The sequence below is a fragment of the Gymnoscopelus braueri genome (genome assembly GCF_963280865.1).
Source record: "Gymnoscopelus braueri genome assembly, chromosome: 1".
Taxonomy (NCBI): Eukaryota; Metazoa; Chordata; class Actinopteri; order Myctophiformes; family Myctophidae; genus Gymnoscopelus; species Gymnoscopelus braueri.
Window position 1 is genome coordinate 60,104,847 of NC_137603.1, and position 25,182 is coordinate 60,130,028.

The 25,182-nt window shown below is 41.6% G+C and overlaps 2 protein-coding genes across 3 annotated transcripts in view; both read left to right on the forward strand.

Moving 5' to 3' along the window:
• The window catches only part of LOC308091208 (disintegrin and metalloproteinase domain-containing protein 10-like), a 486,352-nt gene that overhangs the window by 71,482 nt on the left and 389,688 nt on the right, over positions 1-25,182 (forward strand). For both annotated transcript variants that reach the window (XR_013933681.1, XM_080436649.1), the window contains exons 5-6: positions 22,081-22,190; positions 24,809-24,973. Coding sequence is in view for 1 of the 2 variants with exons in the window: in XM_080436649.1 (XP_080292775.1) it covers positions 22,081-22,190; positions 24,809-24,973 (275 nt within the window). In the remaining variant the exon portion in view is untranslated. The remainder of the gene's footprint in view (positions 1-22,080; positions 22,191-24,808; positions 24,974-25,182) is intronic.
• Positions 2,452-3,405, forward strand: LOC308091289 (large ribosomal subunit protein uL10-like; the record flags this gene model as incomplete). The annotated part of the gene is made up of 1 exon (XM_080436775.1): positions 2,452-3,405. The coding sequence occupies one exon, from the start codon at positions 2,452-2,454 to the stop codon at positions 3,403-3,405; it is 954 nt and encodes a 317-aa protein (XP_080292901.1).

The window sequence follows — 25,182 nt, forward strand, 5'->3', positions numbered from 1 at the left end:
ACTAATCACTGAAGAAGAATGCTGCTCTAAAAGTGTTTAGGATAAAAGGGCAGATGGTCAGGCAGATTAATGGAGGGATGTAGTATACATGTAGATGAGAGGTGGTGATAGACAGTGGTGGAAAGTACATTTACTTAAGTACTATACTTAAGTAAAATTGAGTTATTTGTACTTTACTTGAGTATTTCCAATTTCCAATACTTCTACTCCACTACAATTATTTGAAAATCTTTGTTACTTTTCAGATATAAATTATGATATTATAAAACATTAACCATTTTAGCCCTATTTTATACATAGGCTATTTGAAAATGGCAGATCTACAACAGTGGTTCTCCAAAATGATCATAATTTTTGAACTGGGGAGTAGAAACCCCCCAGGCTCTTGGAATTATAGGAGTTGAGGTATTACATTTTGTTTGACTCGGTTCCATAAATATTATGAAAATAGCTTATCTACAAGCTTGTGGATCGGCTATATTCAAAATGTTTGCCTCTTTCTTATGTTATTTGACAATTTGGCCAATGTTTGACCAGTTTTTTAATTTGTTTATTTTACTTTTGATTTTTCTTCTTTTCTTTCCTTCTCTTTTTTTAAAGGTCTTAAAAGTCCTTAAACTGTCACTTTACTGTCATCTGGGGACCCCCCAAAAAAATCATGTGGGGACCCCGCTGGGGGTCCCGACCCACAGGTTGAGAACCACTGATCTACAAGCTCACAACGCGTCGCATCACGACGCGTTGTGAGCTAGTAGATCTGCTATTTTCAAATATTTTAGTACTTTTACTTTTGGTACTTTTAAAGGAGGAGTTCACCCAAAAAATGACTTATTTTCTATCAATTGCACACCCTATGAAGGCTTGAATCCATGGATTCTTTTTTGTTTTTGTCGCGTTCCTAAGCTAATAATTTGATTCCCGTCTCCTACCGGCTAATGTATCCGGTAGGAGACACAAAGTAGATTATTTGTGTCTCCTACCGGAAATACACACGGTCATCAAATTATTGTCTTAGGAATGCAACAAAAACAAAAATAAATCGATGAAATCAAGGCTTCATGGGGTGTGTAATTGATAGGAAATAAGTAATCTTTTGGGTGAACTCCTCCTTTAAGTACATTTTGATGCCAATACTTTTGTACTTTTACTCAAGTAAATTTTGAATTCCGGACTTTTACTTTTACTATATCTTCATTGCAGTAATGATACTTTTACTTAAGTGAAACATTTGAGTACTTTTTCCACCACTGGCGGAACTCGACGTTGAGAAACCAGTGATTTTAAAAAGCTAATCAGTGGACAGGACAAACGGAGACTGTCAAGCTTTTACCGACCAGGGTCTACGGGGACCTTCGCTTTGAGTTCTGAGCCAGGGACAACCGGCGGAGGAGGGCAGCTAGTCGATAAAACAGAACACGGCTCCTAGGTGTGGGCAGGGTGACAATTTGGCTATGGTTGAGAAATGCATAATCGAGGGTAAGGTGGCAAGGATCCCATACCTTTTTAATTTTAGTTTTTTCATTGATCAATAGTTTTTTGATCTTATCCATTTTCTCCCCAATTTAAGTCATTAAATTCCCCCATGTACACTATATTTCGTCTCTGTCGGGTGGAAACCTCATATGTCCAGAACTGTTCCTTTTCAGGATTCAAATTCAGAAGCATTAAAAGTAGCAGATCTACAAGCTCGAAACGCGGCACGAAGATCTGCTACTTTTGGATGCTTTTGTGTGACGCTGTGTATGATCAAGTAGGGCGTTAATTTACGAAAAAGTCCCTGTCACTGCCAACCCCTACTGTTGGTCTTGGGGGGGAGGGAGGGTGCAAGGCAAGGCCAGTTTATTTGTATAGCAGCCACTGGTCTCGCTGACTGTGATACACAGGTCATTGCCAGCTGCTTTCATTCACCTGACAGTGAGGAGTTTCACCTGGAGGGCGCAATGCATGCACACAGCCAATTGTGTTGGTTGGAGCGTTCCATGGAGTAATACAACCTGAGTTGTCATGGGTGATGGCCAGGAGCTTTACCCCTGTGCCCCATCCTAGACCGTTCCTAAACTGTGTGTGTGTGTGTGTGTGTGTGTGTGTGTGTGTGTGTGTGTGTGTGTGTGTGTGTGTGTGTGTGTGTGTGTGTGTGTGTGTGTGTGTGTGTGTGTGTGTGTGTGTGTGTGTGTGTGTGTGTGTGTGTGTGTGTGTGTGTGTGTGTGTGTGTGTGTCCGAATATAGTAGGCGGGCTCTAGACCGAATTGTTTGGAACAGAAACCAGGCTTTCTCTTCCAAATATGGAATAGCCTGTATTTTAAAGTCCAAATACTATTACGTCATCAATGACATAGGCACAAAAAGGGTATATATGAACCGACGTACCGGGTCTCTTAGTTGAGCGCAACCGTGAGTCGACAACCTTGTCTTTAAACCGTCTTTAAAAGCAATCCGTGAAGCACTGCAAAGATGCCCAGGGAAGACAGACGCACGTGGAAGGCCATCTATTTTAAGAAGCTCATCGACCAGCTCACCGAACACCCAAAGTGCTTCATCGTGGGTTGCGACAACGTGAGTTCCAAGCAAATTCAAACGATCCGTCAGTCTCTGCGCGAAAAGGCCGTGGTGCTGATGGGTAAAAACACCATGATGCGCAAAGCCATCAAAGACGGGAACAACTCCGCGTGGGAAATGCTGCTGCCACTCATCAGAGGCAACGTGGGCTTCGTCTTCACCAAGGAGGACCTGACCGAAGTCAGGGACATGCTCTTGGAGAACAAAGTGCCGGCTAACGCCCGTGCCGGAGCCGTCGCCCCGTGCGATGTGATCGTGCCGGCCCAGAACACCGGCCTGGGCCCCGAGAAGACCAACTTCTTCCAGGCTTTGGGAATCACCACCAAGATCTCCCGAGGAACCATCGAGATCACGAACGACGTGGAGCTGATCAAGACCGGGAACAGGGTGGGTGCCAGCGAGGCCACGCTGCTCAACATGCTGAACATCTCGCCCTTCACGTACGGCCTGGACATTAAGTGGGTGTATGACAACGGCACCGTCTACGGCCCCGAGGTGCTGGACATCACCGACGAGACTCTGCTAGACAGGTACCTGGAGAGCGTGAGGAACATGGCGTCCGTTTGTCTGGAGATCGACTACCCTACCCTGGCCTCCGGCAGTTTCGTCTTCAGAAACAACTACAAGAGGATCCTCTCTGTGGCTCTGGAGACGGATTACTCCTACCCCCTGGCAGATGAGGTTAAAGCATACCTGGCTGACCCGACCAGCCAGGTCTTTGCAGCTGAAGCTCCGGATGCAGCGCCTGAAACTCCTGCTGCTGCTGCTGTTGCTGTTGCCGCCCAGGAGGAGGTGAAGGAGGATTCCGAGGGGTCTGATGATGACGGCCTGTTTGGCCTGTTCGACTAACTTCATGTTGTTTTTGCCAGACCCAGGGGGTCGGCCTACAGGAGGCTTTGTCTGTCTGTCTGTCGGTCGGTCGGTCGGTCGGTCTGTCCCTCTTTTCCTACCCAGCCATTCAGATTTCAACCACTAGGGGTCTGGCAGAACCAGGTCTCCTGGTCTTGTTTTGATTGGTTGAATACTTTATTAGTCAGCACGAGGTACAGTAAGACATTAAGGCTAAAAGGATAACACAAAAAAGTCCATGGAGACTTGTTTCCATCGTGGTCCTATGTATTCAATTAATCAACAAAGCAAACAAAATGTACCCAAAAATCCATATCATCAACAAATACACTATATGTACAAGAAAGATGGGAGAATCACATCTATCTCCCCTTTTGGTTGAAGTTAAACTATGGTAGTGGTTTGACTGGCCGCTTAGCAGCACGATTGGCTGCTGGGTGTGTTATTGTATGTCATATTTGTGAAGTAAATCAAAACCATATAAGGCACAACAGTTCTGAGCAATAACTACTTTTAATTCCTCCCAAACTCCTGGCCTAGTTAGAGGGCTGTACTAGTCAACCAGACGCATGAGTAGTTGCGCCTGGTTGGATTTCTGAACAGGTTCCCTGATAAGTGTTTTTTTTTCCCAGGTCAATTTTGAACGAAACCAGTGTTACACATCATTTAATCATCCATTAAAGTTTACGTTGCGCCATTGCGGTAAAACACGTGAAACAAGTCAATGGCACTCAATGAGTTAACACATTCACTGCCAGGGGCTTTCTAATGCTGGCAGGTAGCTTCTGCCAGCATTTTTAAGCATTCTGACTAATTTTTCAAGAACCACAGAATATTTATCTCCAGTATGATGGTTGCTAATCACGGAGGAAATCACTGTGCTTCCGTGAAAAAAAAGTCATTGTGACCTCCCGTTCTCTTGTTATACCCAGTTGAAAATAGTATGTTTCGCCAAAAATACATAGTAAAAAAAAAAGTACACAGGAGCCGAGATACAGGATTTTAAAGTAATAAGTTAACCAGGAAGTGAATGGAGCAGTAAATCTTCGGATCACGTATCTTGTGTTCTGGCCTTTCTTTTTTTTTTATCACGTGAATGGCGGTGAACGGGTGGATTTTAAATGACGGATATGTCCGTCAATGGCTACATTATGGTGTGAACCACTGCTGCCAGAAAAGACATCGATTTTACTGTACCTTTGATAAATCATGAATATTATCCGTGTCCGCCGTCCTCACGGAGATCGGCTCATTACACGCACAGGGTTGTCGTAGTAGAGAAAGAAAAGAAAAGTCCGGTCGCGATCCTTGACTGGAGGATCTAGCAGAGATATGGCTATTTCACTGCAGGAAATAAACAGGAAGTAAACACGCTTTTATTGTTTTAAATGACGTCATATCCGGGTCTGTCGTCATCAGGCAGTGAAAGCATCATCCATAGGATAGGTAACAGCGCCATGGCATGGAAATAAGTAACTGCATCAGGCCATGTCCTTATAGGCTCATTACATATCTACAAGCTTATGTGTCGCATCGCGAAGTGTCAAACCTTTGTCCTTTTTTCAAAAAACGTATTTTTTTTCCCTCTACAGCATTGGTTCTCAAAGTGGGTTCCGGGGACCCCCAAGGGGTCTTTGGAGGGGTACCAGGGGGTCCCCAGCAAAATGTGTTAACCCTTTAAGACCTGAGGCCAATTCTAAAAAAAAATTCTACATTTTTGAAAAAAATAATGAAAAGAATCCACGATTTTTCAAAAAATAGCAGATCTACAAGCTCATAGCGCGGCACTTGCCGTGCTATGAGCTTGTAGATCTATTTTTGAAAAATCGTGAAAAACTTGTGCAAAACCGTTGAATATGTATGTTTTTGTTCAACTCAAAAACATTTGCTTCTGGGGGGTCCCTGGAACAAAAAAATTTGAGATGGGGTTCCGCGGCCAAATACATATAATTTTGGGGGTCCTTGCATGAAAAAGTTTGAGAACCACTGCTCTACAGAGAGAAAGATGAGAAATGCAGTATTTATGCACAAATCTCCCATGTGCGCCTATGTGCGTCTTTCGTGTATCTCGAGAACCGCCCGACTGGTCGACTCCAAACTCGGTGGGTGTGTCACCATGGACCAGAGGGGGTCCCTGGCACAAAACATTTTCAGGTGAGGGTCCGTGGCCAAATATATATTAATTTGGGGGTCCTTGGCACTCAAAAAGTTTGAGAACCACTGCTCTATTGAACAAGCTGATACTGATTCCTAATCCCAGATGTCATCATCCTATGCTTTGATGATGATGCTGCTAGCAAACCAGACGGGTGAAGGAATTATTGAACAAAATGAAAAGGACAAGCCCACATTTCTGACTCGTGGCTCTCCCCCCCCACCCCCCTCTCTCTCTCCCATTTCCCAAAGGCCTTTTTTGATTAGCATTTGAATGAGAGGCCATTCACCGCTAGGAACAATGAGAGCTCTCTGTACATGTTGAAAACACATTGTCAGAGCATGGCTCCGCTCAGTCCCCTGACCAATATCACGGGACCATTCTCTCTCTGAGGCCCTTTTTTAAACACTTTCTTGCAAGAGTTTCCCAAACTTAGGGCCACGGTCCCATTTTGGGGCCACAGACCAACCGGTTCTATGGGTCGCAATATCCAGTTTTTTTTTCTTTCTTTTTTCCTACAACACCCACAAGTCAGTCGGCCTCATATATAGGCATATAGGCATTTCAAGCTTGTAGATCTGCTACTTTTGATGCTTTTGTGTGACGTATGTACCGTATGTATGATCAAGTAGGGTGTTAATTTACACAAAAAAAAAAGTTAAAATACGGAGATAAGAGGTTTCTACCCGACAGCAATGATATGCATGAGTCCACGATATGATACCTTTCATCTCTGGGACCCCAATCTATACTAATACCCAGTGGTGATTTAAGAGTGTACAAATGAAACCAAATGGACCGTAAGGGTTTATTTGGTTCCATTTGTACATTCCTGGAGTTATAGACCCGCAACGATGTTCAGTTTCACGAATGTCGACGTAAAATATCCTCAAGGAACTGACCAGATTGATGCGAATTTTCCAAAAGCAGATTACTCTGCCAAATGCATGTATGAATTATGATTTCTGATCTGAGGGCTGGAATAACCCCTTCAATCCGGGACAGCGTCTGTGTGATTTTTAGATGTTGCTATAAATGTATATAGCGACATAAGTTTTTCCGATAACTGTTAGGATTTAGAAGGTTGATTTCATATTTTTTTGTGTGTTATAAAAAACACACAATCAGCTGATCCAAGGGGACTTGGAGATCACAGATGCATTCTCATAGATCCTCACACAGGAGGTTCCTCCATGAATAAGAGCAGGAAACAGTGCAAAGCACTCCTCAGCACCACCCGCACGCTAAGTGCCAAGGGAGCAGGTCCTCTGCCCCCCTTTTAATTCTATATATAGACCTTTTCCATCAAAGCCGTGGACCCTTAATGTTGCTGTGCCAGCATTGCCCTTCTCAATGCAGCTGCCAAGCTGAAGTCAACAAGCCAATAATGCACATGCGTGCGGCACATATAGAATGTACTACTACATACACATCACTGCAAAAACACCACCTCTCATCAAGTTGTGCAAGAGGACAGGAGTTACCAATGCAAGAGAACAGGGGTTACCAAGGCAAGAGAACAGGGGTTACCAAGGCAAGAGAACAGGGGTTACCAATGCAAGAGAACAGGGGTTACCAATGCAAGAGAACAGGGGTTACCAATGCAAGAGAACAGGGGTTACCAGTGCAAGAGAACAGGGGTTACCAATGCAAGAGAACAGGGGTTACCAGTGCAAGAGAACAGGGGTTACCAATGCAAGAGAACAGGGGTTACCAGTGCAAGAGAACAGGGGTTACCAGTGCAAGAGAACAGGGGTTACCAATGCAAGAGAACAGGGGTTGCCAATCTTAAGCTCCAAAAGAGAAATTTGGCGTCTCAAACGTACAAAATACATTATTAATTAACCACTCAACCACTTGTACCCCAGCATCCATATTCTGGGAGGAGCATTAGCCAAAAAATAGCCGATTGCGTTGTGAGACTTGTGAGTACTTTGGTATCCTTTGGTCTTAAACATCCTGGCCAGGAACGCTTTTGTCAAGACTGTTTTCATTGATAGACCAATCGAAGGAGCCGCTGCAGCGTTGTGCATGTAAATGTGATGAACTAATGGGTTACGGATGCTATAAATAAATATTCACAACCATGCCTAATGCTCGTGCCATACTGCAGGGTGTTGCAGGTGTGGCCATTCCACAATGATTGAGAGGTAGCTATATAACCAGAATGTGATGAAAACGATGCATGAGCATATTTCTGTCCTTTTTACGCAAGCATTTCTTACGACAGAGGTTTTCACACCTTCGCGTCTGTCTCGTTCACAACTTTACGAGTTCAATGGAGCTTTGTGAACGAAGAAGGGACAATTATTTGCATTTGCAAAATATAGAGTGGAGGAGAAGCAAAGGAAATGTTCCGATAACAGGACAACATATCCCCATTATGCAAGTGTAAAGGGAGGTAAAATTCCAAATATACATTGTGGGTTAACACATATTTAATCGGTACATGAAAATAATTGCCTATATGAAAGTGGTCCTCGATCTCAAACTATCCTTGTTATTTTTCTTTCTTTTTCTCTCTGCCATATCGTCTGACGGGTGGAAACCTCATACGAAAACTGTTACTTTTCAGGATTCAAATTCGAAAGTAGCAGATCTACAAGCTCAAATCTCTGCTACTTTTGATGCTCTTGTGTGACGCATGTAGTATGGCGTTAATTTTCTGAAAAAACACGAAAAAGTTAGAATACAGAGATAAGAGGTTTCTGCCCGACGGCAAACAATAAATATGTAACACGTACGCTTTTTTGTTAAAGACGTACCGTACAAGCCTGTATGCAAACGCAAGGTTTTTCTCAGAGGGAAGCACAGGAATACGGTGATTTTTCCACTGTTTTTCCTATCTCCTGGCACCACCGCATGGTCCCTGTTTTTCCAACGGGCACTGGAGGTCAACTACAAGGTTTTCCTCTGTGGGATCGGCGTGGAAACAGAGATTATTTTCTCCCTGAGTTTCCCATTTCCCCCAAAAGTCCAGCCCCTCCCCTATCCCCCTCCCCCACTGCCCTGCTGCAAACACAAAGCCCCCACCCCACTCCCCCGATCACACCTCCACCTGCCCCACCCACCTTTGAAGCTACAGGGACAAAACAGCTTAAGGAACCTGACTTTTTCCAGACTGAACAGATGGACACGATTTTCTCCAAAAAAGGCCTACACATCATTCACCTAAATGTGAATAGCCTCAAAAACCCCACAAAGATGTCTGAACTAAGATCCATGTTTGGAAATGGCAAGGTAGGGGTTCTCTCTTTTTCAGAGACAAAACTGGATGACACAGTAGACGATTCTGAAATTGAGATTATAGGCTACAATGTCATTAGGAAAGACAGAACTCTTTGTGGAGGAGGGGTATGCATTTATGTGAGATCTGACATCATTTTCAATGTGTACCCAAAATTGGAGAACAACTCCACGGAATCGGTCTGGATAAAAATCACCTATCCTCACGCTAAACCCCTGATAATTGGCGCAATCTACAGGCCCCCAGGTCAAAATGAGTTTTATGATTTATTAGAGGAGCACATGGCAATCATTGGAAATTCGGAATTGATTTTGATTGGCGACTACAATACGGATGTACTCCGGAAAGACGCCGCCATATTTAAATCTTTCAAAAAATTCTGTGACATGCATAGCCTCACCCAAATGATAAAAAATATCACAAGGGTAGGCCCCACTTCTCAGACCATCATTGACCTCATTTTGACATCAGACCAGTCGAGGATTCCTTTAAGTGGAGTCATTGAGTGCAGTCTAAGCGACCATAACATCATTTTCTGCACACGTAAGCTTCACAGATCTGTAGTTGATTGTCATAGCACGATCAGCTGCAGAGCTGTGAAAACTTACTCATCAGAAGCTCTCACAACAGCTCTTGAGAAAGTGGATTGGTCAAATGTACTCGGTGGCTCCTCGGCTGAGGAGTCTTGGACTGGTTTCAAAACTGCTTTTGTGTCTGTTATTGATAGCCTAGCGCCCAAGAAGGTGGTGAGAGTCAGAGCCCGTACACAACCCTGGATGAATGGAGACATCCTAAATGCAATCACACTCAGAAACAAAATGTACTCTGAGTTCAGGAAATGCAAAGATGTGCAACTACTTGAAAGATGCAGAAATCAACGAAATGTAGTAAACAAATTGGTCAAAACTGCCAAAAAGAATTTCTTAAATGAAAGTATTGAGGCAAACAAAAGCCACCCACAAAAGCTGTGGGAAGCGCTACAGAAATTGGGCTGCAACAACAAAATTCAAACCAAAGCTACAAACATCTGCATTATTTCAAGTGGCGTGCTCATTACCGACAAGCAAGCGGTAGCAAACTGTTTTAACAGCTTTTTTACCACCATTGCAACCCAGTTGGTAAGCAAACTTCCTCAGCATTCAGGTTTGTACGGCTCTGACCACATCCATGCTCACTATGTTAAACTAGGGGCTAAAAAAGACTCCTTTTCATTCAAACCAGTAAATGCTGATGATGTGCAGAAAAAACTACTCGCCCTCCAGCCAAACAAGGCCACCGGCCTTGACAATATCCCCACCAGATTCCTCAGAGACGCAGCTACTGCTATTGCCCCCATAGTAGCCCAAATCACAAACCTATCCATCAGCCAGTGTCACGTCCCACAGGATTTCAAGTTGGCAAGAGTAATCCCTCTGCATAAAAAAGGAAGCAAATTAGAACCTGGCAACTATAGGCCTGTTTCCATCCTTTGTTCCATCTCAAAGGTTGTAGAGCGATTAATTCAAGAACAAATCAACAGCTACCTCAGCGAGCATAAACTGTTGTTTGAATTCCAATCGGGCTTCAGAACCTCCCATTCCACTGACACATGCCTACTGTATCTGACCGACTACATCAAACGTGAGGTAGACGCGGGCAAATACTGCGGCATGGTCATGTTGGACCTCCAAAAAGCGTTCGACACTGTAAACCACTCAATTTTACTTGATAAGCTGAGGGCGATTGGTTTTGACTGCACATCACTAAACTGGATGAGATCTTACCTGGAGGGAAGAGAACAAGTGGTTGACATCAACGGAACCATGTCCTCATCCCTCCCGGTGAGCTGTGGGGTTCCTCAGGGCAGCATTCTAGGGCCGTTACTGTTTCTTCTATACATTAACGACATGAGTGCTGCCTGTAACTGCAAATTGTTCCTGTTCGCTGATGACTCGGCACTCCTGATCTCGGGAGAGGACAAGTTGCAAGTTGAGGAGGCGCTCAGCTCCGAACTCTCAAAAATCCGTACTTGGCTTACCGATAACAAACTGTCACTACACCTTGGGAAAACTGAATCCATTCTCTTTGGGACCAAACATTCCCTCAGACAGATGGATGTAAATGATTTCAAGGTCAAAGTCGATGACACAATTATCTCTAGCAAAGAAGAGATTACCTATTTGGGTTGTGTACTTGACAAATACCTGACAGGTGATAGCATGGCTACAAAGGTGGTCAAAAGAGTAAACCAGAGAACCAAATTTATGGGCAGAGTTTCCTCTTTTGTCAACCCTCAGGCCCTCAGGACCCTCTCTGGGGCCCTGATTCAACCACTTTTTGACTATGCTTGCACCTCCTGGTACTCCAACACCTCAGTGTCACTGAAGACTAAGCTTCAAACCTCCCAAAACAAACTGATTCGGCTACTCCTCGGATTGGGGCCCATGACCCACCTTTCTCCCACCCATTTTGCCAACCTAGGCTGGCTCAGGGTGGAAGACAGGGTTAAACAACTAAAAATGGGACTGGCCTTCAAAATTGTAAATGCAAATTTGCCCGATATGCCCCCAATTCCCGCATATCTGAGTAAATACCTCCAAAAGGTTAGCGACACCCACAGTCACAATACCAGAGGGAGCGTTAACAACAATTTGGTACCACCCACCCATAAATCAAACATGGGCAAATTCTCCTTCTACAGCACTGCCACCCAGGATTGGAATAGTCTAACTCCATCCCTCAAAAAATGCAGTTCGCTGGGCTCATTTAAAAGAGCCTTAAAAAATCACCTTTCAGGAGGCCAAAGGTGGAGGTAGTACCATTTTCCCGTTAGACAGCAGACCCCCCCCCCTGTTCTTGTACATATTTTTTTTTCCCCTCTTTTTTTATTTTTTGTTGTACATAGTGTTATATATTGTTTTTGGCTGTTTATTTTGTAATGATATTTGAACTGTGGTGCCACTATATATGCCTATGAATTAAATACCAAGGCCCTCATTGGAAACAAGTCCGCAAGGACTTTTATGAACGGACCTGTTAGACAAAGTATTTTAAATGTAACTGTGCTGTTTTACATTTTTTGCCTAATAAAATATTCAATCAATTCAATCAATATTCAAATGCAGTCATATGCATATATGCAATCCTGCTGGGATTTCTTCTAAAAGCTTTTCAGTGTGTGTGTGTGTGTGTGTGTGTGCGTGTTGCCCCTACATTACATGACAATGGAATAATAAGAGTAGGTCAACCATGGCATACAGCCTATTGCACGTAATGCATAATTCAGTGATTCTGACATGCAATTACATGATTCCCCATTATAGAATAAATGTCTGTTGTTAACGTCTGTTTTCCTGCTATAAGTGAGGTCTCTGTATTATTGACCTGGTGTAGCCCTGGAAACACACATGGTGTCTGAAATGATTTGACTCTTGACTTTAACCCACTCAATCCGGGAACGTATCCGTGTAATTTTCGATTTGAGCTATAACCATTACTTTATACTTTGGCTTTTAAAAAATAGCAGATCTACAAGCTCGTAGTGCGGCACCGAGTGCCGCACTACGAGCTTGTAGATCTGCTATTTTTGAAAAATTGTGAAATTGTGTATTATATTTTTTTAAAGTGAATATTTTGAACTCAAATCTTTGCTTCTGGAGGTCCCTGGAACAACATATTTTACAAATGTTCGCTTAAAAAAAATATATATATTTATAGATTTGCTCAAATTTTCCCCACGATTTTTCAAAAAATAGCAGATCTACAAGCTCTTTTTGAAAGATCGTGAAAATGTTTGCAAATCTTTGAATATAGTGTGTGTGTGTGTATATATATATATATATATATATATATATATTTTTTTAAGCAAACATTTGTAAAACATGTTGTTCCAGGGACCTCCAGAAGCAAAGATTTGAGTTAAAATAAAAATGTTGTTTCCAAAAATATATGTATTCAAAGATATGCACAAATGTTCAAGATTTTTCAAAAATAGCAGATCTACAAGCTCATAGCGCGGCACTCGGTGCTGCGCTATGAGCTTGTATATCTGCTATTTTTGAATAGCCAAAGAAATCTTAAAATGACACACGGATGCGTTCCCGGTCTTAATGGGTTCAGTGTGGGGATCAAGTCCTGGTAGCCCAACGCTTTATTCTTCCACTATAAGCACATTTACCAGGAAGTGCCGTTCTGCTGAATTTGCATACCTGCCTTTGTGGAAAATTATTATTATTTCCACTTGGGAATTGCACTACTTATCCAAAAATACTAGTGTCAGGCAGTCCACCTTCTGCAACTAGGGGCCCACTAAATGTTTATCGTTGCTGTTGGGCAGAAACCTCTTATCTCCATATCCAAACTTTTTGTGTTTTATTTTCCTAAATTAACACCCTACTTGATCATACTACAGTGCAGTGGTGTAAAGTAACTAAGTACATTTACTCAATTACTGTACTTAAGTACAATGTTGAGGTACTTTTACTTTACTGGAGTATTTCCAATTGTCTATACTTTTACTCCTACTACATCTCAGAGGCTGATATTGTACTTTTACTCCACTACAATGATTTGAAAACTTTACTTGCGAGTTACTTTGCAGTTATAAATTATTACATTATAAAACATACATTAACCACTTTAGCCCTATTTTATACCTAGGCTATTTGAAAATAGCCGATCTACAAGCTCACAACGCCTCGCATCGCGATGCGTTGTGAGCTTGTAGATCTGCTATTTTCAAACAACACTTTTACTATTTTGATACCGTACTTTTGTACTTTTACTCAAGTAAATTTTTAATTCCGGAATTTGACTTGTAACAGAGTACTTACAGTATTGATACTTTTACTTAAGTAAAACATTTCAATACTTTTTCCACCACTGCTACAGCGTCACACAAAAGTATCAAAAGTAGCAGATCGCGACGCGTTTCGAGCTTGTAAATTTCGCTACTTCTGGATTTAAATCCTGAAAAAGTACCAGTTTTGGACATGTGCGGTTTCCACTCGACAGAGACAGATATTGCATCATTGGCGTGCGCAGTTTCCCCCCAAAACCAAGGCTTTGATTACTTTCTGTGAGGAGGTACAGTAGACACTTTTAAAGTGAAGACTTTATATGGAAATTGGGGTTAACTGCACACTTCAAAACAACACGGTTAATATGGATTCATAAGACCTTGGCTTCGGAATTGGATTTTAAACAGAGGGAATTCAGCGGAACGAACGGCTCTTCTGCGGAAATTTGCTTAACCCATTAAGACCGGGAACGCGTCTCTGTGTCATTTTTAGATTTCTTTGGCTATTCAAAAATAGCAGATATACAAGCTCATAGCGCGGCACCGAGTGCAGCGCTACGAGCTTGTAGATCTGCTATTTCTGAAAAAACATTTGTAACTCAAATCTTTGCTTCTGGGGGATTCTACAAATGTCCTCTAAATCCTAACAGTTTTTTGAAAAAAACGTATGTTGCTATAATCAGTGGTTCTCAAACTTTTTCATGTCAAGGACCCCTCAAAATGATATGAATTTGTCCACGGACCCCCCATCTCAAAATATTTTGTTCCAGGGACCCCCCAGAAGCAAAGATTTTAGTTAAAAATGCATACGTTCAAAGATTTGCACACATTTTCACGATTAAAAAATTAATAAATAGCAGATCTACAAGCTCATAGCGAGTATATCTAATAGCCCAAATAAATCTTCAAATTACACATATTCTTTCCGGGTCTAAATTGGTTAAGCGGTAAGGCAAAGCGTTTCAGAGACACCGTTTGGCTCTCCCAGCAGCCTGTATACGACTGACTATACCATATGTTATTGTGTGGCTGACAGAGAGCCGTGTTATAGTGGAGTTTGGAGCCATCTCCCAAGTAAAGCGGCATTATTGATCCCATCTTCTATATGTCAGGTTGGGCTTCGGTCTGGAGAAACCAATGTGCACCATCCATCCCTCTGCCCCCACATCCATCCCTCTGCCCCCACATCCATCCCTCTGCCCCCACATCCCATCACAACATTTGTCTCGTTATAAACCTGTAAACAGTCACAGTCCTTGCGCTCAAAACGTGTGTGTGTGTGTGGGTGGGGCCTTGGGGAGAGGTGGACAGTGATGGAAGAAGTACTCGCATGTTTTACTTAAAGGGATATTTCACTTTCAAAAAAACTTTTGGTCATTTTATCATCTACTCAGGCCGTTGTGAACCCCCCAGACAGTTTTTAAGTTGCATAATTCAGTAATTAGATATTTGATATTCATTTTAACAGACACGCCCCCTTCCTATACAAACCCATTGTAACTTCAAACTTCATTTTAACCATGTTAGATTCATCAAAAACACCCGTCCTTTGTTCTGGTGACTCACACTGCCCTCCTAATGCGTGAGGGGGCCGTGTTTTTGCCGATCATTGTTTTCATTTATTTTATTTTATTATTTTATTGTATTTTTTTTTTTTCATTTTCCAAAAAAAAATATTACAAATAAATGAAAAAAGTAATTGAAAAAACACGGCCCCTCGCGTATTAGGGGGGCGGTATGAGTCACCAGAACCAAGGACGGGTGTTTTTGATGAATCTAACACGGTTAAAATGGAGTTTGAAGTTACAATGGGTTTGTATAGGAAGGGGGCGTGTCTGATTAAATGAATATCAAATATCTATATACTGAATCGAGCAACTTAAAAACTGTCTGGGGGGCTTACAACGGCCTGAGTAGACGATAAAATGACCAAACGTTTTTTTGAAAGTGAAATATCCCTTTAAGTAAAAATATCAATACCCTGTTATAGAAATAGTCTGTTACAAGTATTCAAAATTGTGTCGTGTAAAAGTACAAGTATTGGCATTAAAATGCACTTTTCGTTAAGTACCAAAAGTACTCATTATGCAGAAGGTCCCATTTCACAAGTTTTCAAATCATTTGAAAATGCAGATCTACAAGCTCACAACGGGTCGATTTGCGACGTGTTGATCGGCTATTTTCAAATTGCCAAAGTATATACATGGGTCTGAAGTGGTTTCGTAATGATAATCAAAATCTACAAAGTAACTACTGACTAAAGTTTTCAAATAATTATAGTGGAGTAAAAAGCACAATATTTGCCTTTGAGATGTAGTAGAGTAGAAGAAATGTAAAATACTCCAGTAAAGTAAAAATACCTCGAAATTATACTTACAGTAAGTACAGTACTTGAGTAAATGCACTTTCCCTCACTGGAGGTGGATCTACAGTATAAATAGTGGAGTGAAAAACACATGCTCTAATTAGAGTATTAGAGGAAGTCTCTTCCTGAAATCTACTGGCAGCAAATAGATGCACATCCCACAGGGCTTAGTCAACATACTGAAAATAACAATTTCTATGTTCACCAAAAAATGAAAGGGAAATATGAGTGTGAAACGTGTTATTGACTAAAATATGTTGCTGATAGTTTTTTTTTTTTGTTCTTTTTTTCCGCTGCCAATACCAAGCAGAGTGTTGGGTTCTGAACGGCCACCGGGCCTGCAAAGAAATTCTGTTAATTGCTTTATTTAAATACCTTTCGTCCCCTGTAACATTTTTGCACTCTTTTCAATTTTAAAATTTTCAACCTGGGGGCGGGTCCTAGAAATTAACCCACTAATACCGGGAAAGAATCTGTGTCATTTTAGATTTGTGCGTCACTTCGCGCCGCGCTGGGAACTTGTACATCTGCTATTTTTGCACATTTCTGAAAACGATTGAAAGTGTTTGAAAAATGTTGAATATTTTTTTATGTTTGAACACAAATCTTCTCTTCTGAGGGTCCCTGGCACAAAATATTTTCAGATGTGGGTCCACGGCCAAATATATATATCAATTTGGCGGTCCTTGGCACGAAAAGGTTTTAGAACTACTGATTTAGAAGGCATTTTGTAGAATCCGCCTCAGGTCAAAATTTTAGCCTGTTCAATAGTTCATTGGTTCTCAAAGTGGGGTGCAGGGACCCCCGGGGGTCCTTGGTGGGGTACCAGGGGGTCCCCAACTAAATAAGTCAATATAGCGTCATAATTATTTTAACCACTTTAACCATTATTTTATACTTTGGCTATTCAAAAATAGCAGATATACAAGCTCATTGCGCGGCACCATGTGCCGCACAATGAGCTTGTACTGTAGATCTGCTATTTTTTTGGGGGGAAAATATCAAAAATGTGCGCAAATCTTTGAATATACAGTATATACAGTATGTATTTTTTTTTTAATAAAGCCAACATTTGTAACCCAAATATTTGCTTCTGGGGGTCCCTGGAACAACATATTTTGAGATGGGGGTCCGCGGCCAAATGCATATCTAAAAATGGTGCTATAGTATGTTGCTATATCTGTGATGCTCAAACGTTTTCATGTCAACGACCCCCAAAATGATATGTATTTGGCCGCGGACCCGGGCCCCATCTGAAAATATTTTGTTCCAGGGACCCCCAGAAAGCAATACCTATCATTTTTGGGGTCCTTGACATGAAAAAGTTTGAGAACCACTGCATTAGTTTCTGCTAAGCAGTACTGCCGTGTGCAGTACTGCTTAGCGTATTCAGTACAGTAACTACGTTTACCCTAAGGCTGACCCCGTCTTCTCACCGTGTCTTCTCACCGTGTGCCCCCCATGAGAGAGGGCTACCAGCGGGCAGACAGAGGGGCTATAGATGGCAGAGAACCACATGCTTGCTTATTAGTGTAGTGATGGCCATTGTGTTGTTTTTTTATGAAGAGAGCGACAGTAAGAGTCATTGTGCGGACACAATCTGCAGGCTATACTACATACTGTGGATAGGAGCTGAGATGTTTATTAGTGTTGTTAACCCATTATTAAGACCGGGAACGCGTCTGTGTCATTTTAAGATTTCTTTGCCTATTTATCTGCTAAATAGCAGATATATACAAGCTCATAGTGCGGCACGAGTGCTGCGCTATGAGCTTGTAGATCTGCTACTTTTTGAGGGAAAAAAATCGTGAAAATGTGTGCAAATCTTTGAATAATATCTAACATTTTTTGCTCAAATCTTTGCTTTTGGGGGTCCCTGGAAAAAAATAATTAAGATGGGGGGGCGTCCACGGACAATCATTTTGGGGGTCCCTGACATGAAAAAAGTTTGAGAACCACTGATTATAGCGACATAACATAACATAAAAATAAATAAAAAAAAGGTAGGATTTAGAAGATATTTCTAGAATCCCCAGAAGCAAAGATTTGAGTTAAACATTTTCACTTAAAAAATATATATATATTCAAAGATTTGCAGAAAATAAAAAAAAAAAAGCGGGGTGCTGCGCTGTGAGCTTGTATATCTGCTAAAAAAAAATCTGCAAAGTATAAGATAATGGTTAAAGTGGTTAAAATCTAAAATGACAGGTGCTTTTCTTAATGGGTTAAAATACTATGGTGAATTGCTTAACATTTCCTGATCTTAACTTGGTAATCCCTTAAAGGGTATTGAAAGTGAAAACATTTAAGCTTTGTTGTTGAAGTTGTTGGATACAGGTAATGTAAGCACATTTAACCACACAAACACATGTCGCTGTCGGGCACAAACCTCTTATCTCCATATTTTAAGTTTACGTTTTTTCGTAAATTAATGCCCTACTTGATCATACTCTAGCGCAGCGCTACTCAACACGCGGCCCGCGTCCATTCAAATATATGGGTTGCTTCCTCTTTTTTCAAAAACAAACAGACATACACAGGGGCGTCAATTGGGTATGGCAAGGTAGAATAGTAACCTAATGCAGGTGTAAGACCATTGTGTTTGTATTGTGTTATAATCCTGGCCGCGCGTGTCCCTTAGGATAGGTGTCCCTTATTTCAATCTCTGGGAGTTGGCAAACCTAACCTTGCCATACCTTAGCTTTTGCTGTAACTGACGCCACTGGACATACACACAAAATAAACAGGTACAGTGAAAATAATATGATGTCAAAATGAAAATTTTCTTATAACAATAACAATGTGTAGTGTTTTACAAAATCGAAAAATCCAAAATAGGACCGCCATTTTTAGCTTGCGGCCCTTTGGACTTTTGGTATTTTGCTGAGTGGCCCCTGAGCCATCTTAAGTTGAGTAGCCCTGCTCTAGCGTTACAAAAAAGCATCAAAAGTAGCAGATCCACAAGTTTGAAACGAGATTGTGGATCTGCTACTTTTTGAATCCTGAAAAGTAACAGTTTTGGACATAATATAACAAATGAGGTTATGACATATGAGGTTACGTTCATAGACGTAACATAGACGTAGACATATTCTATGAACATAGCCATAACACTTGGTGAAAAATATCAGATCTACAAGCTCGTGTTGGCGACACGTGAGCGTAGATATTGGCTATTTTGGGGCGAAGACATTTGGTGTCGAGGGGAAAAAAACTAGGAGGCGGCAAGTACAAACCTCCTGGAGGACCCTGTTTTTTTTTTTTATTGATTGAAATTTGTATTAGGCAAAAAATGTAAACATCACAATTACATTTATAATACTTTGTCTAAAAGGTCCGTCCAAAAAAGTCCTTGCGGTCTTGTTTCCATTGAGGTCCTTGGTATTCATTTCATAGACATATATAGTAGCAACCAAACAGTTCAAATATCAACACAAAAATACAGAGAAAATAACACTACAGTATGTACAAAAAAAAACACAGTCCACACAGTATGTGGGATTTAAGTGGTTAAAAGGTATTGAAAGTTCAATTTTTATAACGTATTGTTGGATACAGGAAATGTACCCTTTAAAATCATGTTATGATTGCAGGGGAATTTAGGTCCTGTTTTCCGGTCTTTCTAACAAAGGATGAAGCATAATCTAACACTGTTTGTACTGTATATCGGGATGGAGCCAGATTTATTATAACCCCAAAATGATATGTATTTGGCCGCAGACCCCCCCATCTGAAAATATGTTGTGCCAGTACCCCCAGAAGAGAACATGATTGCGTTAAAAAATGGGAATGTACAAGCTCTTAGTGCGGTACAAAGTGACACGCTGTGAGCTTGTAGATCTGGTCTGAGAACCGCTGGTCTAACACAGTGGTTCCCAAACTGTCCCCAAATATTTTTTGGGGGGGTCCCCAGATGATTAGCTTAATGTGCAACATAGTTTTCTCACTCAACAGTAAGCAAACCAACATACAGTATAAGTTTATATAGGCTGTCTGCACATTTCTAAAGTTACAATTTAATGACTTTTAAGACCTTTTTTAATACCAAATTTGGAAAATTGTCAAATATTACGTAAGAAAGAGGCAAACATTGTGAAAATAGCCGAACTACAAGCTGTGAGGCGTTGTGAGCTTGTTTTATTTTCATATTTATCTGTGGAAGCGAGTCAAACTAAATGTAAGGCCTACAATTCCTAGTGCTTGTCAGGGTGGGGGGTTCCCAGTTCAAATAGGGTTATTTTGAGCGGTCGCGGCCTGAGAGGTTTGGGAACCCTTGTATCTAACGTTAGTCTCAAGTCCCGCTGTCCCTGAAAACGGTAGTTTGGACGAGCGTTCTCCTCTCAAACTCCCATCACCAAGTTGTGCGATGAACCACGGCTGTCTTTAGAAGCATCCTTCCTTGTTAGGCCTTCTCGGCTGTACCATTGGGAGTAAAATAATTTGATGGGTCACCAATTTCACCGTAACAGCAGCGCATATATATATATATATATATATATATATATATATATATATATATATATATATATATATATATATATATATATATATAGTATATACACACGCACATACATACAGTGGTGTAAAGTAACTAAGTATATGTACTCAAGTACTGTACTTAAGTACAATTTTGAGCTATTTTTACTTTACTAGAGTATTTCCAATTGTCTATACTTTGACTTCTACTCCACTACATCTCAGAGGCAAATATTGTACTTTTACTCCACTACAATTATTTGAAAACTTTAGTTACTAGTTTCTTTGTAGATATACATTATTACATTTTAAAACATACATTAACCACTTTAGCCCTATTTTATACCTAGGCTATTTGAAAATAGCGACGCGTTGTGAGCTTGTAGATCTGCTATTTTCAAACATTTTCGTACTTTTACTTTTGATACTTTAAGTACATTTTGACACCAATACTTTTGTACTTTTACTCAAGTAAATTTTGAATTCCAGACTTCTACTTGTAACAGAGTTCTTCTACATTGCAGTATTGATACTTGTACTTAAGTAAAACATTTGAGTACTTTTTCCACCACTGTGTGTGTGTATGTATATATATATATATATATATATATATATATATATATATATATATATATATATAAAATAACTGGATGCAGCCAACATTACGAATAAAATGTTTTGTTCCTTATTCAGCAGCCACAAGATTGCTCATCCATACTATCCATTATCCACAGGAGTTTGACAGTGTCATAGCAGTGCTCGCCGGAGAAAAAAACAACACCCCACTATTTTCAATAGTTCGTGGACAAATGCACTGGATTCTGCTGTTCTGTGTATAAATGGCAAATTGCATAAGCCGGGGGTTGGGGTGTTCTTTGTCGCTGAACCAGCGAGGCTACACATAAACGTGTGGAGAATGCGGCAACGGGCATAACTACTAAATTGGGAGAAAAAGGTCAAAAAATGATTGGCTACTCTAAATTTAGAAAAGGAAATTTTGCCTAAATTTTCTAGGGGCTGGTGAAGGAACCTGAGGGGGGGACCGGCACCCAACAACAGGTTGAACCATTTAGACCCTATATATACATCGTTGACCGGGGTCCTCCAGGGATCTGTCCTCATATAAGAGATGAGAGATTTGTTGTAGAGGGAAAACATTAGGGACGTTGTTGATCGGCTATTTTCAAATGGCCGTATTGTACTGTATATAGGGCTGAAGTGGTTAATGTATGTTTTGTAACGATAATAAAAATCTACAAAGTAACTAGTAACTAAAATGTTCAAGTACTTGTAGTGGAGTAAAAGCACAATACTTGCCTCTGAGATGTGGTGGAGTAGAAGCAAGAGTACTGAAAATTGTAAATACTCCAGTAAAGTAAAAAAATGCCTCAAAATTGTACTTAAGTACTGTACTTGAGTAAATGTACTTAGTTACTTTTCCACCGCTGAATCTTTTATCCACATCTACCTCTCTCTCTCTCTCTCTCCTCTCTGGCTGTGAGGCCAATGAGAGCTGGCATATGATTTGTCACAGAGTCGGCGAGCCTTTGCCGTGGTTCTACCGTTGTAATTGTGAGAATGATCCCTAATTGAATGTGAGCCCTGCCTAATCGTTGCTCCTCATCGCCCCCCCTCCCCCTCCCGTTTTTAACCAGATTACCCTCATAAGTACGGCGCAGAGGGGGGCTGTGCGGACCACTCTGTGTTCGAGAGGATGAAGAAATACCAGGCGTCCGCTGTGGTGGAGGAGGAGGATCCAGTTACGGTGAGTCTGTGCATCATACACACACACACACACATGGTAAATGGTGCATTTATATAGCGCTTTTATCCAAATCGCTTTACATAGATTGTGCATTACATTCTCCCATTCACACACACATTCATACACCGATGGCAGAGGAAACCATGCAAGGCACCAACCTGCTCATCGGGAGCAATTAGGGGTTCAGTGTCTTGCTCAAGGACACTTCGACAGCAACTCTTCTGGGGGAGCCCGGGATCGAACTGGAACCTCATGAGACACTGCTGCCCACTTGATAGATAGAAAGACTTTTGTTGTGTGTGTGTCATGCACCAAAGGTGGATCCACATGGATTTATAGGACACCACATATAAATCATTGCATACTGTAGGTGTACAATATAAAAAACTGTTTTTCAATAGTGCTTTTCATACATAATAGAACATTCTGTCTTTTCCCCCAAGCCTTACATATAAAATCTGCTAAAAAAAAAGAACGTACCTTTCCTTAAACATAATTCAAGTCTTTCATAATCATCTAAACAAAAAAAAGTTAATACAAATAGATGACATTTCCCCCCCCAAAATAAAATCTTAATTCCTCTTATAATGGACATGAAAAAAATAATAATAATCATTTTCAATTTCTTCCAAGTCGCATAATAAATGTATTCTATCCTCTTCAGGAGTACCAATGAGTCTACCTGTTTCTATAGCTACACACACACACACACACACGTTTGCACTACTATATTTTTTAGGACATTAACATTTTGGTATGGCATTGATAATATCCGGAAAATAGCCCATCTACAACGCGTAACGTGTTGTGAGCTCGTAGATGGACCTACTTTTCGGTGCTTCACATCGGCGTTGCAAGTTGCAACTATGTATAAATCAGACAGATTAATACCCAACCCCTAAACGTAACCTCTAAATGCCTAATCTTAACCCTAACCCCAACCTGAATCTTCTCCTAATTGTAAGCCTAGCTAAAAATCGTTTTAGCGTAAAACTATAGGTTACAAACGTAAGCCAGGTTATTTGATTATTTATGAGCGAGATGTCTTGACATTTCTCTTTTGAGGACCAGTAAAATTATCCTCAGGATGTCTATTTCTGAAATTCTACTATACATTTGGCCCTCGCAAGTATAGATAAAATTACAATACTCGATTGTATTGCGCACACGATCGGGTTCCATTTGAGTCAGGTTCCACTGAGTTACAGACCTGTAAGGGTTCCATTCGGTCCCTAACTACCAACAATTTAGCTGGGGGACCCCCTGGAACCCTCTCAAGGACAGGGGTCCGCGGACCCCACTTTGAGAACCACTAGAGCTAGAATAACACCAGTGCCATGCCATGAGGATGTGACATGGAGGTGTTGAGGATGGAATATAGTTGCTATTGGGGCAGAAACCTCTTATCTCCATATTCTAACTTGTATGTGTTTTTTCGTAAATTAACGCCACACAAAAGCATTAAAAGTAGCAGATCTACAAGCTCGCCGCGTTTCGAGCTTTTGATGCTTTTTGAATTTGAATCCTGAAAAGTAACAGTTTTTGGACATATGAGGTTTCCACCCGACAGAGACGATATACAGTATGTCTGCCCCCCCCCGGCTGACAGTCGGGTTTGACATTATCTGCTGTGTCACCGTCCTGCCAAGCTGTGACTCGTTGTGGAACAGACGAGGAGCGCGGGAGATGAGGTGACATCATTTGCCGTTCCGAGGTATAATCTGACAGGGAAGGGTGAGTCATGCCCTGCCTGAATGCCCGGAATATTCCCTCTCCGTGAACTCCATGAGCGACCGACTGCGCTCCAGGGATATACTGTAGCTCTAGGGCAGCAAGTATCCATTCATTTCTTCAGCGACTTCTCTCTCAATTACCTTTTTCGGGTTCGTTTTTTTATTGATGTAATTTTTTTATAATTCGGTCGATTATTTCTCCCCTTTAATAATACCAATTGGTATTGTGTTTTATATCATTTTTATCGGTGATTGGTCACCTTTACAACGAGGTACAGCTTGTAAGGACCCGGCATTCGTGGAATGAGCAACACTGCTAAACGCGTGGGCAGCGCCCCCTCTTCGCTTTGAGCGACCTGCCAGCACAGTGTGATCCTATTAGACCAAGTGTATGACTGTACTTGTGCTGTTTGCGTGCTGTTTGCATTTTTGTCTAATAAAGTATTAGGGCGGCAGTGGTTCAGGGATAGAGTGGTCGGTAGAGCGGCCGGATGGGAACTGCGAGGTTCCCAGTTCGATCCCGGGCTCCCCCAGAGTTGGTGTCGAAGTGTCCTTCGGCAAGACACTGAACCCTACATTGCCTCCAATGAGTCGGTCAGCGCTAGCTTGCCACCATTGGTGTGTGAATGTGGGAAAAGTGAGGACGCTTGCGTCGACTGTTCGTCGCTTCACCTCCCAATGTTTAAGTTTAAGTGTTTCCCCTGTATTCAATTCATTTAAAAAAAGTGTGTGTGTGTGTGTGTGTGTGTGTGTGTGTGTGTGTGTGTGTGTGTGTGTGTGTGTGTGTGTGTGTGTGTGTGTGTGTGTGTGTGTGTGTGTGTGTGTGTGTGTGTGTGTGTGTGTGTGTGTGTGTGTGTGTGTGTGTGTGTGTGTGTGTGTGTGCAGGAGCTGAACAGCGTGCTGGTGGAGGAGGAGAGAGACCACGGCCCGGTGGTCCTGCGGAGGAAGAAGAGAGCGGCGGGGGCCGAGAAGAACACCTGCCAGCTCTTCATCCAGACCGACCACCTCTTCTTCAAGTACTACGGCACCAGGGAGGCCGTCATCGCTCAGGTACACACGCTCGTGGATTAACCACTTAAGACCCCCATATGGGTAACCCGGAGTCCCTCAGCGCTCAATACCAGTGTCTTTTCTGTTAATGTGGGGAAAGCCTTCGCTGAAAATAGCCGATCGACAAGCTCACAACGCGACGCAGTAGCGTCGCGTTGTGAGCTTGTCGATCTGCTATGTTCAGCGAAAGCTTTCCCCGCAATACCGAT